The sequence below is a fragment of the Puntigrus tetrazona genome, chromosome 19 (assembly GCF_018831695.1).
Source record: "Puntigrus tetrazona isolate hp1 chromosome 19, ASM1883169v1, whole genome shotgun sequence".
NCBI lineage: Eukaryota > Metazoa > Chordata > Actinopteri > Cypriniformes > Cyprinidae > Puntigrus > Puntigrus tetrazona.
Genome location: NC_056717.1, coordinates 6,117,393 through 6,130,790, shown reverse-complemented (window position 1 = coordinate 6,130,790; position 13,398 = coordinate 6,117,393). Strand labels below are relative to the sequence as shown.

At 40.2% G+C, this 13,398-nt stretch overlaps 1 protein-coding gene across 1 annotated transcript in view; it reads right to left on the bottom strand.

The window, feature by feature from the left end:
• The window catches only part of jarid2b (jumonji, AT rich interactive domain 2b), a 100,995-nt gene that overhangs the window by 31,753 nt on the left and 55,844 nt on the right, over positions 1-13,398 (bottom strand). The window contains exon 3 of the mRNA XM_043217546.1: positions 13,272-13,395. Within this exon, the coding sequence (XP_043073481.1) occupies positions 13,272-13,395 (124 nt within the window). The remainder of the gene's footprint in view (positions 1-13,271; positions 13,396-13,398) is intronic.

The window sequence follows — 13,398 nt, the reverse complement described above, 5'->3', positions numbered from 1 at the left end:
CAGACAGGATGGGTAAAAAGGGCCTTGAGAATGACTGATCTGGGCATTCCGGTTCCTCTGGTCTTACCCTTCCTCAGCGGGCGAGAGACACTGCAACACAATAGCCCCATGGAGCTTCCCAGCCTGTGCACTCCTTAATGGGACAGATATGGGTTCTCTTTCAATGCTAGTCTTTTAACACGAGGCTCATGCATAATTTACAGCTGATAAAAACCACAACGGGGTAAGGTCACTCCAGGAACTAGGGCTCTGATCCTATTACCATTTAGCTCATGGTGAAAAGCCATGATGAAGAGCTGCGACTGGGGTCAAGTTTAAAGGGTAATGGGTGCATTTATGTTAATCTATCTTATTGTATAAACAGAAATGACTAGAAGACATTCAGGGATTTCCATATATACGCCTAAGTGCCATCTTCTATATCTACCTCAAGCTTCAATTTATTTTCCCCTATAAATTCTGCTTCCGTTTTCAAAATATCTACCAAAATATCTAATGCATTTCCTATCAAAATTAGTATACGGTTTAGGATATCTATACTGCAAATCAGCTTACAATTTTTAAGACATTTACTTCCAAATTGGTCTAAAATCAGATCAGTCTACATTTTAGTTAGTTAAGTTACTGCCTCCAACCGATTAGTCTAAAATACTCAAGGTTTACGCCCCCACATTGATCTACAGATTTCAAGGTCTAACCTGCAAGTTGCTTGGCAGTTTATGAATGAGCCTCTAAATCATTCTACAAATGTCAAAATACTACCTCCAATGATTTGTCAATAGTTTATGTATATTCTCCCAAATTGATCTACAGATTTCAAGGTCTATACAAGTTGGTCAATTATGGTTATGGTATTAGTGTACCAAATCATATTTCAAGTTAACACCTGAAATTTAGGGTGTGTTCACACCAAGAATGTCTGCTAGTTCACTTGCTTTGGACCAGACCAAATACAATGTGTTTTTTTTTTGTGTGTGATTCACATAGCGCTTTTTGCAAGTAAACCGGAACTGTATACAAAACCACATGTGAGCTAAATGTCATCTAGTAATTTGATCATCCCTTAAACCATACCAGAATTTGTTTGGAGGCAAATTGAGACCACGTCTTCATCTGGGTCTGAGTTTGGTTGCTTGGTCCACACCAGAGTGTGACTGCTGTATTCACACTTGCCCAAAAGATCTGCACCAAAGGTGGAAAAGAACTTAAGTTTGATTCAATTGAACCAGATATGACAGCTCTTCAGTCTGTGTTTTTCAACAACCATGCTTCCAAGTAGGACCACAGTAGAGGTCTTCAACATTTTCTCCTATAGACTATCCTACAGAGTTTACTTCTAATTCTACGCAAACACACCTCAACCAGATAAAAAAAGGTATTTAGGATCTCTTCAAGTAAGTTCTCTAGGAACAGAGTTGAAGACCTGAGGTTTTAGTCTAGTCTAAAGTACATGCACCCTGTCTGCCTGAAGATTTCACTGTTTCTGCATTCAAAGTACAGTAACTGCCTCCAGTTTTAATAAATCTGCCTTCAGTCTCTCTCCTCCACCTGTGTGCTTAAAATACAGGTACCCCGAAGAGGTCAGAGTAAAGCAGACCTCCTATAGATCAGCCCAGCTGGCCAATATATGGGGAGAGCCAGACAGAAGTGGAGTGAGAAAAAAAAAATGAACGGGCAGTCAAGTGAAACAACAAAAAGGGGGGAAAAAGTGAGGGGCAAGCACCTGCTGGGAGGCACGGAGGGAGGGATTATGGCAGGATGTCCCGATTCATCCTTCTCTAATCCATGTGCCTCACCCTTCAAAGAACACTCTGCTCTGATGTTACATGTGGAGCTCTTCTGTATCATTGATTAGATTTCAGGACAGCAGCAAGAGAGAAGTTGGGTTTGCCCCACTGGAAAGGACAAGAAACAGCAATTTGATCCCTAGGGCAAGGAGAGAAAGAAAAGGTGGCTTTGGTACATTTTGGTAACTTTATGTTATACCGCTTAACAAGCAGCATTTGTTGCAAGCTGGAGTGAGCAATCAGTGAAGACAATGTGATGATTATAACTGAAATATATGATGTCTAATATCGTGGTGGCATGCAGACACACATGGTTATTGGATTACACTGCATGCAACTCCATGAAACATATTAATGCTTAATTAAGAAGTTGTCCCAAGTTTCCTCCACTTGATCTGCCTCCAATCACAGGAGGCACTTTTATCTGCATCAACAGTAGAACCAGCCTCATTCTGAGAGGCCAGTTGTGTTCTGTGAACTCTGTTAGTGTAATGTGATCTCCACAGTCCTGAGCGCACAGCATGCCGATAAAGTAAAACAGGTACTGCATGCACTCTGGGATTCTGATGTGTGTTATTGTTTTTAAGTTTGACGCGCCTCTAAAAGAGGACCAAATCATGCCGAACCGGAGGAGTTGGAGGGCTTCCACAAACAAAAGCACATTGGCGGCGCCAGGGGTAACAGGGACGACCCCTCTGGTGTCAGCACCTCCTCCCTCCCCAGGACCCTGGAGCATCAAAGCATTCCACAGCGGCTGGAGTCACTCCTAATCTCAACAGCAGGCTCTGGCTCTCTCCGGATCAGATGAGTGGAGCAGGGGAGAAGCTCGCAGGGAGGGAGAAAGAGATGAATGATTGCAGGAGGGAGATGGATGGAGCCATGAAGAGAGGGCAGGCACTGATGGACCCCGGGGGCAGAGATGTTCGAGTTTTAACAGGGGAGGAGGGGTGTATAAAACCCTTTGTGTTCAACACTGATTCATTCGGCCTGTTTTCAGTCATGTGCATGTATTAACATGGAGGCAACTTTAAGATAACAAGATGCAAGCACAGGCCTCATGGATTCAGCAAGGTGATCTATAGAAAAAGAACGAACTGGATAACATTGTAAATAAGGTCTATTTTGATGATTTAGTATGATATCTCAGACTCCCAGTCCATGGAAAGACATGGTCCGTAACTTGGGCCTCATCTTAAGCCTTACTCAACTGACAAACCCTATAATCTTTTTATATTCTGAAAACAACCAGACCATGATGTGACCAGACTGTGATGCCGATTAGGCCTTCATAATGCTCAGCACACTCCATACTGCTTTGTGCTGTTTGTGTAATATGCCATCTATTTGACTTGTATTTTTTAGAGCTAAACAAGCTCTGTGAATTGTTAACAGTTTACTTAGAATCTAATCGTTCAAATATGCTCAGTAAGCATCCCATCATCATTAAATCCATCTTCCATCATGTCCAGCTGCACTGTGGTACATATGCTTCAATAAAATTGCTTGGAGACGCACACAAACATTTGTCAGTCAAAAAAAGTAAACCGCATACAAAAGGGTAAATACATGCAAATCACTTATGGGCAGAGCCCTGGATCCGAATGTGATAATTCAATCAATCTGCTTTATCAATGTATAATGAAAAGCACTACGTTTCCAGACAAAGAAGGGTAAAAGTGTATGATAAGGAATGTATAAAAAAAAAAAAAATGGCCCATTTTCAGTCAAACATCTTTCTTTCTCGTGCTGACTTGCTGTTTCTAGTACAAATGCTAACTCTCTCTCTCTTTTTCACTCCCCGCTAAAGCTAAACAGCTCCAGATGGGACACATGGTCCTGATAAACTCTCCCAGCAGCCTCTGCCAGTGCGGAGCAGCTGGCTCTGAGAGCGCGGTGAGGAGCCAGTGGCACATGTGCCGAGCAGCCCACGGCAGCCAAGAGAGCGCAGGGGGATCCCTGATTCTGGGTCATTCATGAGCCCGCTCTAATAAACAGTGCTGCAATGATAATCGTTACAAAACGGTGACAATGCAGAACCGCAGAAAGCGTAATGGGTTAGATGGTCGATACGAAATAGGGTAAATATTTGCGAAATGTTCTTTTAAACTATCTCTCTGTAATGATCGAGTAGAGTTGATTTGCAAAGCATTTCTAAATCAGTCATCTGCAACGGTTTTATTTGAAAGTGGGAAACATTTGTGTTATAATGCGTTCAAAACATTTTTTTAATTACTTACAGGAGAACGGGTTAACAGACAAACAGTTTTGACTGCATTTTTATTTGAGTGATGAATCAAGTAAATATGTTTAACTGTTAAATAAAATCAGCTAAATGAACATTGACTGAAACCGATTGATTGAGAATTAGATTAGATTAGGCAAACAACCTACGCTACTGTTCAAACGTTTATGGTCATGAGAATATTTTTTATTCATTTTAATTTTAGTCTCTTACGCTCACCAAGGCTGCATTTACTTGTCAAATATACCGTAACATTGTAATATTGTAAAAAAAAGTTATCATTCAAATATCCATTTTCTATTTGAATACATTTTAAAAATGCAATTTATTCCTGTAATGGTACAGCTTAATTTTCTACATCTTTACTCATTGTCAAATCAGTGATTCTTCTTAAATCACATGGAGATGTACATCAATTTAATACATCCTTGCTGAAAAAGTACTAATTTAATTTGAAAAATATCATGCTGAACCCAACTTTTGAAAGGTAGTGTAAATGTTAATTATACCTCAAATATTTAAAAAAAAAAGATTGGAGACACTGAGGTTCAGTAAAAAGACCAGACAAAAGATACTGACCCTGAGCTGGAGAATAGAAATGAAAGTGATTTTGACTTCCTTCCCCGAGGAGTGCTCTATTTCGGACATGCAGAATAAACTTTGGACCTGCAAACACACTTCAGCTAATTTCTTATTGCTTTTCTGCCTACCTGAGTCAAGTTCTCAGAGCAATACCATGAAAGATGGTTTGGTATTGGATTGACCTTTAACCTTGCACCCTACCACTCTGCCTTCATACATCAGCTCATTAGTCAGGTGAGCCCGAAGACATGCGGTCACAGAGGTCACAAGGAGAAAAATACAAACCTGACCCCTCAGCGTTCACCAACAAATGCCACCGTTCATCATAAAAATACAGCCATGACATTAACATGCACCTCAGGAGAATGACAATATGGATTTTTGCAACACAAAGCTCTTAGCATCTAAACACACTAGAGATTCAATTATAAGAAGGTAGACATCTTTAAGCCATCATGTTTTAGCTTAAGTGCACTGCATCACCGCTAAACATCCAACCACTAAAAGCCTGATATCAGCTCTTCTCTCAGCACCACAACCACTTTACATAAGCTTCTAAGAACACTGGGCTGGCAGCAAGAAACTTAAAGCAGCAGCGATTCTTCCTATAACTGCTCTCCGAAACTCCAAATCATGCAAAACAAATTTAGTTTCTTTTCTATGGCAGCTTTAAAGTCAAACAAACAATTCTATAAACATCTTTATAGTTACATTAAGGCAGTATAGTTTATATAAACAGCATTACAGTTAACCAAAACTAAAACTATGTGCATTACTTGAATCTAAAAAACACTTTGCAATAAGGTTCGTTAGTGAACATTGGTTAACAACGTTAGCGTACATGAACCAAGAATGATTAATATTTCTATTCGTTTATTCATCTTAGTTACTGTTGATTTTAGTCGTGTTTGTTAACATTTGATAATGCACTGTAAACTAACATGAATAAACAACGAACAACTGCATTTTCATTAACTAACATTAACCAAAATTTATAAAGTGGATTAAATGGAATAAATTGATTGTATAATAAATGGACTTAATAAAATAACTAATGTTAACAAATGACACCTTATTGTAAATTTTACCATTAACTAAAAGGATATATATATATGTGTGTGTGTGTGTGTGTGTGTGTATTTATAATTAAAACTAAAATTGAAAATGCAGGGTTATTATGAACAATTACTGTGCGCACAATTCAATCGTAAATAAAATCTATCATTTATATTCATACAATCATACGTATCTGTTCAACTCTGAGCGGCACAAAAATAAAATGGCCTGGAAACAATGTTTTACACTCATTTGTCTGGAAGCGTGCAAAGGCCAAGTTGAATTTAAGTCACCATCATATTTCAGAGTCTGAATAAAAGAGAGCAGCACTTGACCAATAACCGTACTGCATTCTGTCATTTAAACCCAGCTAAGTGCAAAAACAGAAACGGCAGAATTTTCATTTCAGTCATAAACTGTATTTTCTATTTACAAGCCTGTATTAGAGCTCCTGAGTTTTAAACGCCATCGCGAGTGTGTTTACACGACTTACGGCCTTCGGGAGGTATTTATAACCGAAGCGGCGCTCACATTCACACTGGGAGGTGTTACTATAAAGTTCCTGCGCCATGACGGCTTTCCAGAGCCGCTGCTGGACAGATGCCGAAAGGATACCAGTCTGCATACTCCAAGCAGTCGCTCACGATTTCAATAAAGGCAACCGAAAGCTGTTTGTTACGTAATGGAAAGCGCGAGCGGCTGAGACTGCGGAAGGGGGGGGGGAGAACGAGACAGACAGAGATACCAGTACTCCTATAAAATCCCTGTCTAAATCCCATGTTCCCACTTAAGATGTCTGTCACTCTTTATACAGGGCTGCAACTTAACCCAGCCGGTGTGGTTTAACAATAGAGCAGACGTGCCGCGCTCAGACAGGTGGTCTAGACTGGCACCGAGCCAGACGCTGAGGGCCCACGCCACCCTCCCCTCTGTTTTAACACATCCGTCTGCCGCTCACCGATGTCACACCGATGTCACACCGATGCCCCCCAAACGCTGTCAGTCACCGCTGGGCTTCATCACCGACCGCTGCTAGAACACCTCGCGACAAAAAAAAAAAAAAAAAAAAAAAAAAAAGATGAAGAGAGCCGGAGAAGACTGGGATATAGGGAGCTATTCATGCACAAAATCAGAGCGAGGGATTTCTGCTGGATCATCTCTAGTGTTTTGACTACTGGTGTAAAGCCTGATCCAGATTTTTTTTCTCACCTTAAACAGAAAAAGACAAGTCAACCGCAGTGTTTTTGGTGCCATTTAAAGCGATAGTTTACCACAGAACGAAAAACCCCTCGTCGTTTACTCACCCTCAAGACTTTGCAAACCTGCATGGCTTTCCTTCTTATTACGACACCAATGGGTTTTGGACACACAGAATTGTTCGGTTTCCAACATTATTCTTTTCTACAGAAAGACCAATGTGGAATAACGTGAGGGTGAGTAAATAATGACAGTCGTCATTTTTGAGTGAACTAATCCTTTAAGAATAGGTGCATCTCAAATTAATTATACCGCAGTAGACCGACATGTAACAAATATGTAAATACGGTAGCATTTCAATCACATCAAATAATGCTGAACCACAACACAAGGACAATACCTAAATAAAAGCAGTGAAACGCATGTGGTCCGTTTCCATCAGGCACAACACATTTCATAGACATAACTCTGATAAAATATGCAATATACAGTGCTGCTTTTTTAAAATGCTGTTTATGCGACTAAGTGTCTCAAGATAAACTAGCAATTTAGCAAGACTACCTTTTTGCAGCATTGACACCACAAACTTGGTAGACTAGTTCTTCTTAGCTCATCATAGCAGCATGGCGCCTTATCATCATGACTTTGTTTTTTCAGCAGACTGATAAAAATCTGTGCAACATGAATTCAGGAAACTGAAAAGCCAGCCAATCAGATTGAGACTTTTGGGTTCAAAAAGCCCTTGCTGTGTTTGTTGTCAATACGCACCATATGGTCCGTGAAGAGTGAGACCGTCATCTATAACCTGCAGTCAGACCACTTTGAGGAATCTCTAATTAATTTTGTGGAATTCTGGATTATCCTGATGAATAAGTTAGACCTGGACTACCCATTCAGGGGTTTTTTTTTGGGATGAAATTAATACTTTTATTCAGCAAGGATGCATTAAATTCATTAAAAGTGACAGTAAAGACATTTATAAAGTCACAAAGAATTATATTTCAAATAAATACTGTTCTTTTGGTCTCTTTTTAAAGTATCCAGAAGAAAAGGTTCCAGCAATCAGATGCGTTCCTGCTGCAGAAAATAAATTAAAATGATTTCCGAAAGATCATGTGACGCTGAAGACTGGAAAAAAGCAACACAGACATTCTGTTAAATGTCCTTTTAAATATCTTTTTGTGTTCCAGAGGGAAAAAAAATGTGTTTGGAATAACATGTGTTTGAACAAATTAATAGATTTAAATTTTGAATAAACTATCCCTTTAAGACCAGCGTTCATAACCGAGTGGTATTGCCAAAATAAACCCAAAACACAGCTAATGGAGCATGGCTGCCATTCAACACTGCGTCTCTCAACAGGCCAAACTGTTTGAGAGCCAATCAAAAGACAGGGATCTCAGCGACCGCAAAAGCATATATAGAAAAGCATACATGCCAAGGTGAATTCATCTCACTTAAACCATCAAGAACATTAAAATGACAAGCCCTAACACACTCGGGCACAGCAGCTGAGATTATGGCCCACTGCTCCTACTTATCCAGCCTCAGCCAATCGGCAGCCACGATTGTCTGCTGTGCAAATACCTCAGCCCGAGTCCTCAAACAGAGGACATTCCTGCCCTGTGAATCAGCTGGAGTTTGGAGCCAAACGGCCTACCTGAGAGTCGTCTTCTCACGCTATACCTCTCGATTCATCTCTGCGTATGGCTCTGAAAACATGAGTCACGCTCCAATCATGTTTAATCGCCTCGCTTGTCGCAGATATCGATCTGCCGTACCATTACAGTGGATTTTGTAGTATGTAGCACAACCAGCGGGTTTAGAGGAAAATCAATATGGCTATTATAGAGCCATGTGTACTGAAGGCATGATCAGCCATATCTGCATGAATAGAGTGCATTTTAAAGAGGATGGGAGAGGAAAAAGAAAGACAAAGTAGCAAGCAATGTATACAGTTCTGCATATATTCTCACTAATAATCATCCAAAAACCTGAAACTAAAAACTGCATCCCGTAACGCTCTCGACTTGACCGATCAGTGTTATATAAAAAAAATATTATCTTTAATTTACTTTTAAAAGTTTTTGGTCACACAGCTCACCAAGGCTGCAATTATTCAACAACAATATTGTAAAAATAGTAATAACTGAAATATTTTAAATCACAACGAAGTCTATTCCTAGAGATGTAAAGCTGAACTAAAAAAGGTAACTGCAGCTTTTAATCTTAGAATTCTTTCTTTGTTTCTTGCAATTATGATGAAAGAAGGATGTAAACTCATAATTCAGATATAAAGTCAGAAAAAAATATTACGCTTAAATTTCACAATGACATGATCTCACTTTTCAGCCACAATAAAGTCACAATTCTTTTTTTATTGCATTTCAGATATATACATGTATACACTCAATTGGAAGGCAAAAAGTCGCCAATACTTTTAAAATCAATTAGTTAAATTCAGTGTTGCAAATGGGCATTGATGATACAATCAAACCGGTTTGAACCTTGAGCGCTGTGTTATAACACTTGACTTGGGCGCTGCCACGGGAACGGCTGTAGTTCAATGTCTATAGAGTCGCACTGGTAAGCACTGACACGAATAGTGTGAAAAGGCCGTAAGACACACACTAGAATTTATTCTCAACACACCCAGAGCAAAGAAATGGTGTAAAGGCGGCATTGGCCTAACACAAAAGAGTAATTTGGCAGCGACTGCGCAGCCACTAGACAAACAATTGGAACGATCTTCTCTTTAAGAAGGGTTCTCAAACAAGTAAACACAAACACGCACTAAAAAGGCGAGCCTCTTCAGTGCCTGCCACGTTTTGGTGCCCCCTTGTCTCTTCTAACCGGGGTTTTGTGTGTATTCAGCACATCTAGGCGTCTGCGATTTTAATCGAGGGATGGGAAGTTGCCGCTTTGACACTTGGCAGAACTTGGAGGCCTCTCTATTTCTCAATCCTGGGAATGCAAACAGCAGTCGTCTCCCAAACGGCTTTCCACGTCCCTCCCCCTGCAACCTGGCCAGCCCCTGCACCTGTGCCTCAGTCTGTCTCTCCTCCCTTCCCTTCTCTCTCTCTCCCTCGCTTTCTTTTTGGCTTTATTGTAGGCCAGGTGTGAGAGACTTTGGCACTGCCTCAATCAGACTCCTTGTTGTCATTTTATGTGGGCAGCAGATGCCTAATAAGTTGCCCAGCATGCACACGCGCGCAAGCACGCAAACTTCCAACACACGCAGGAGTCCAAAACAGAGCCAAACGTGGAGTATGGAGTCATTCCTTAAAGGAAAAGTTCGCTTTAGACATTCTGCTATCAGTGAGTAATTTTGCAACTACATGTCAGCTAGCAGTCAGTGGAGCAATATCTTCTAACACTTTATTTTGATGGGTCCGCAAACATACAACGTGCTATCAGAAACTTTGCCAGTATGTGTCAACTTATTCTACTAACCCTAAACCTCCTAAACTCTGAGAGTAGGTAGACACGTAGTTGAAAATAAATGAGAATTAGTTGACATGTAGTTATTTATGGTTATTAGTAGAAAGCATGACTGACCTTCCGCTGCGGGAACTCAAAAGAAGGGATTGAATCATTTAAGAAATAAACCAAAACAATGTTTTTTTAAATTAGTCAATTAAATAGAATTAAATTAAAATGCCATTTTACTATAAAAATTTATGTTCCCAAAACCATCAGTCATAAAAGTGGTTCGTATAACGCTGATGTATACTGAAGTCATACAATAACTTTGTATGAAAAACAATAATTCAATTAAAATCTGCTCTAGCTCTTCTCAGGTCACGAGTGAAGTAATGACGTCCATTTATGAACAAACCAGTATTTTGAGGCCATTAATGAAACCAAATGACCTTTTTTTCTAATTTAAATCGCTATTTCAATGATCTTAAGCAGTTCCTCAAAAAACATCTCAGAGGGCAAAATAAGTGAACAAGGACTTTCAATTCTTTGTGTTCCTCACAGAAATCCGTCACATGACTTCAGGACACTTTGAATTATATGAGCTAACTTCAATGTTTTCAAATCGGTTTTGAAACTTGAAAGTCAACATTCATTCTAATTACAGAAAATGTTTTTGAGAACAATATGTGGGTGAGTACATGGCAGAACCTTTATTTTTAAGTAAACTACTACTACTTAAAAAAAAAAAAAGCACTCCTTTAATGGCCCACAGTGCTTTACTGTATACACTGCATCTGCTGCTCTCTACTCCTTTGTGCTCGCTTAACTCTCTGCGCTGCCCGTCTTGCCTCTCTTTCGCCTCCCACTCGCTCCACCAAAAGCTGTTTTAATGATGATGTCTCCAGGACAGCGCTCAGATTAACCATTATAACAGGGTATTAAGTGACAGGTAAACCAGCGACAGGTGCTTTCAGCTCCATCTCCCATAGGTGCTCGCGGCTTGACGGACAGAAGGTCTCTGTGAATGATTCTTTCAGGAGGGGGTTGAAACGGACATCTGCTGGGGTCTGGCCGCTGCGGTGTGGAAGCGCTGCGTTCGGTGGGCTCCGGGCAGCGTCGTCTTTGAAGCGGCGTCTGCGCTCAGAGCTGTTTTGTTCCCTCGAAGCCGGTGGTGGGATTAATTCAGACTCTCCAGAGGAAGAAAAGCCTCTTCAGCGGGCCCACGCAACTGTTTGTAAGGGGGTTTATGGCACGCCATGAAAGTTGTGCCATTAAACAGTGGGCTTGATGAATAGGCCTTCCATAATGCTAATGCCACCCATCTATGTGAATGTGTGATTGAGCACTGAATGTGGCCGTACACTCAGATCAAAGTCAAATCCTGATTGAAAGGAGATGGGCGACTTGGGAGAAACACGGCGAAGAGCTCAAATGCCGAATTATAATGCCAAGCGCAACATAAAAGAAGGGAGTTTGAATGAGGTAAACACTCAAGACAGCTGCTTTGTGGGTAAAATGTGGAATTTTTGTAAATATTTTTTATCAAAACCTTTCTGCATTAAACGAAATCTATTTACTGTCAAAATGTCTACATGGCTTTATTTTAAATACACTCTCTGAAATGCATTCTGGGACTGGATTGCGAACTATATATGCTTTGACATTGTGCCAGAATCCGGCCAAAGTAACGCATAATGTTCTCAAAAGATCTTAAGAAATTCACAAATCGGACACGGCTACTTCTATCAAGCTCAAGTTCTTAACCAATTGAGATTGATTAAGGGAGGTTTATCCTCAAGACGCCTTGTCATCTTTATGCTATGTTTTTTTTTTTTAAAAGTCAATATTAAATTCAAATGCAGGTCCACCCAAGTTCATCTGAGACTAAATTAAGTCATAATTGCGCTCCGAGTTTGAGCCCCCAACTCTACTGAGAACTATGAGGATATCAAGACTTAATAATGACCCGTTTATCGACCAAACAATTCAGAAGACTTTGAATATAGTGTAAGAATCATATGAACTACTATAACGAAGCTTTGTGTCTTCTGAACCATGAAAGCTTCAATCCTCATTCATTTCAAATTCAGGGAAAAGAACGGCCAGAACATTATTCTCAATTTCTCCTTTTGTGTTTCACCGAAGAAATAAAGCAATACGGATTTCGAGCGATGACCTAGTGATGACAGAAATTTCATTTTGGCCAAATTATTCCGTTGAGTCCGTACAGTTCCAATAAATATCGCACAAATCGCAAGACAAGCTGCTTTGCAGGAACCCAAACACAACCAAGACATTTGATGAAAAATATGAATCAACAGAGAGCACCAAAAGTGTATTACAACAAACACAGTGTGGCCGAGTAAATTAGCGGTTTATGATTTTTCTACTGAAAAAGACCTGTCACTTGTTTTTCTCACCATTTTCCGGGCAGCTTCTGCCTCAAAGGCACAGCTCAAATAATAAAAAAGCTTGTCTATTATGTTTCTTCTTCAAGCAGCTTGCATCCTCCCTCTCTTCAGAGCTTTTCCAAATCACAGATTACAACATCCCGAGAAATTACACGCCGAATTGTTAATTACCGACTGCACTTGGACATATTAACTCGGCTGCTTTTAATTAATAATTAAAAATGTTTAAGCGTGTCTTAAAGTGACTAATTAAAAACGACCATGACAGCAATTCATTTCAAAGAATTACCACTTGTTATAAGGTTCTCCGACTCCTTTTAATTAAGCTGTTTTTTTTTTTTCTGACTGTCATTTTCTGCTAAATAAAGAAACAAATGAGGGAATTAAAACGCGAAGGCCGACATCTTCAGTAAGTGAAATATCTCAGTCTGAGAATATCGCAATGTAATGGCATCTGTTTCTTCCATACTCTACTTCTTCAGCTGTCTATAAAAGTGCAGTCTCAGCTCGAGTTACCGGCCAGAGATCAAACCAACTCTTTAACCTCTCAGAGAGCGAGAGCAGGCCACTCACCTCTTTTTGGCCGGGCAGTCCTCAGAGTACTCGCTGCTTCCATCTGTGCTCTGAGAGCAAGACCCGTTCTCTTTACGTCCTCCTTTAGACCCACATCCATTCAGCTGCCCGTTTGACAAGGAAGCTG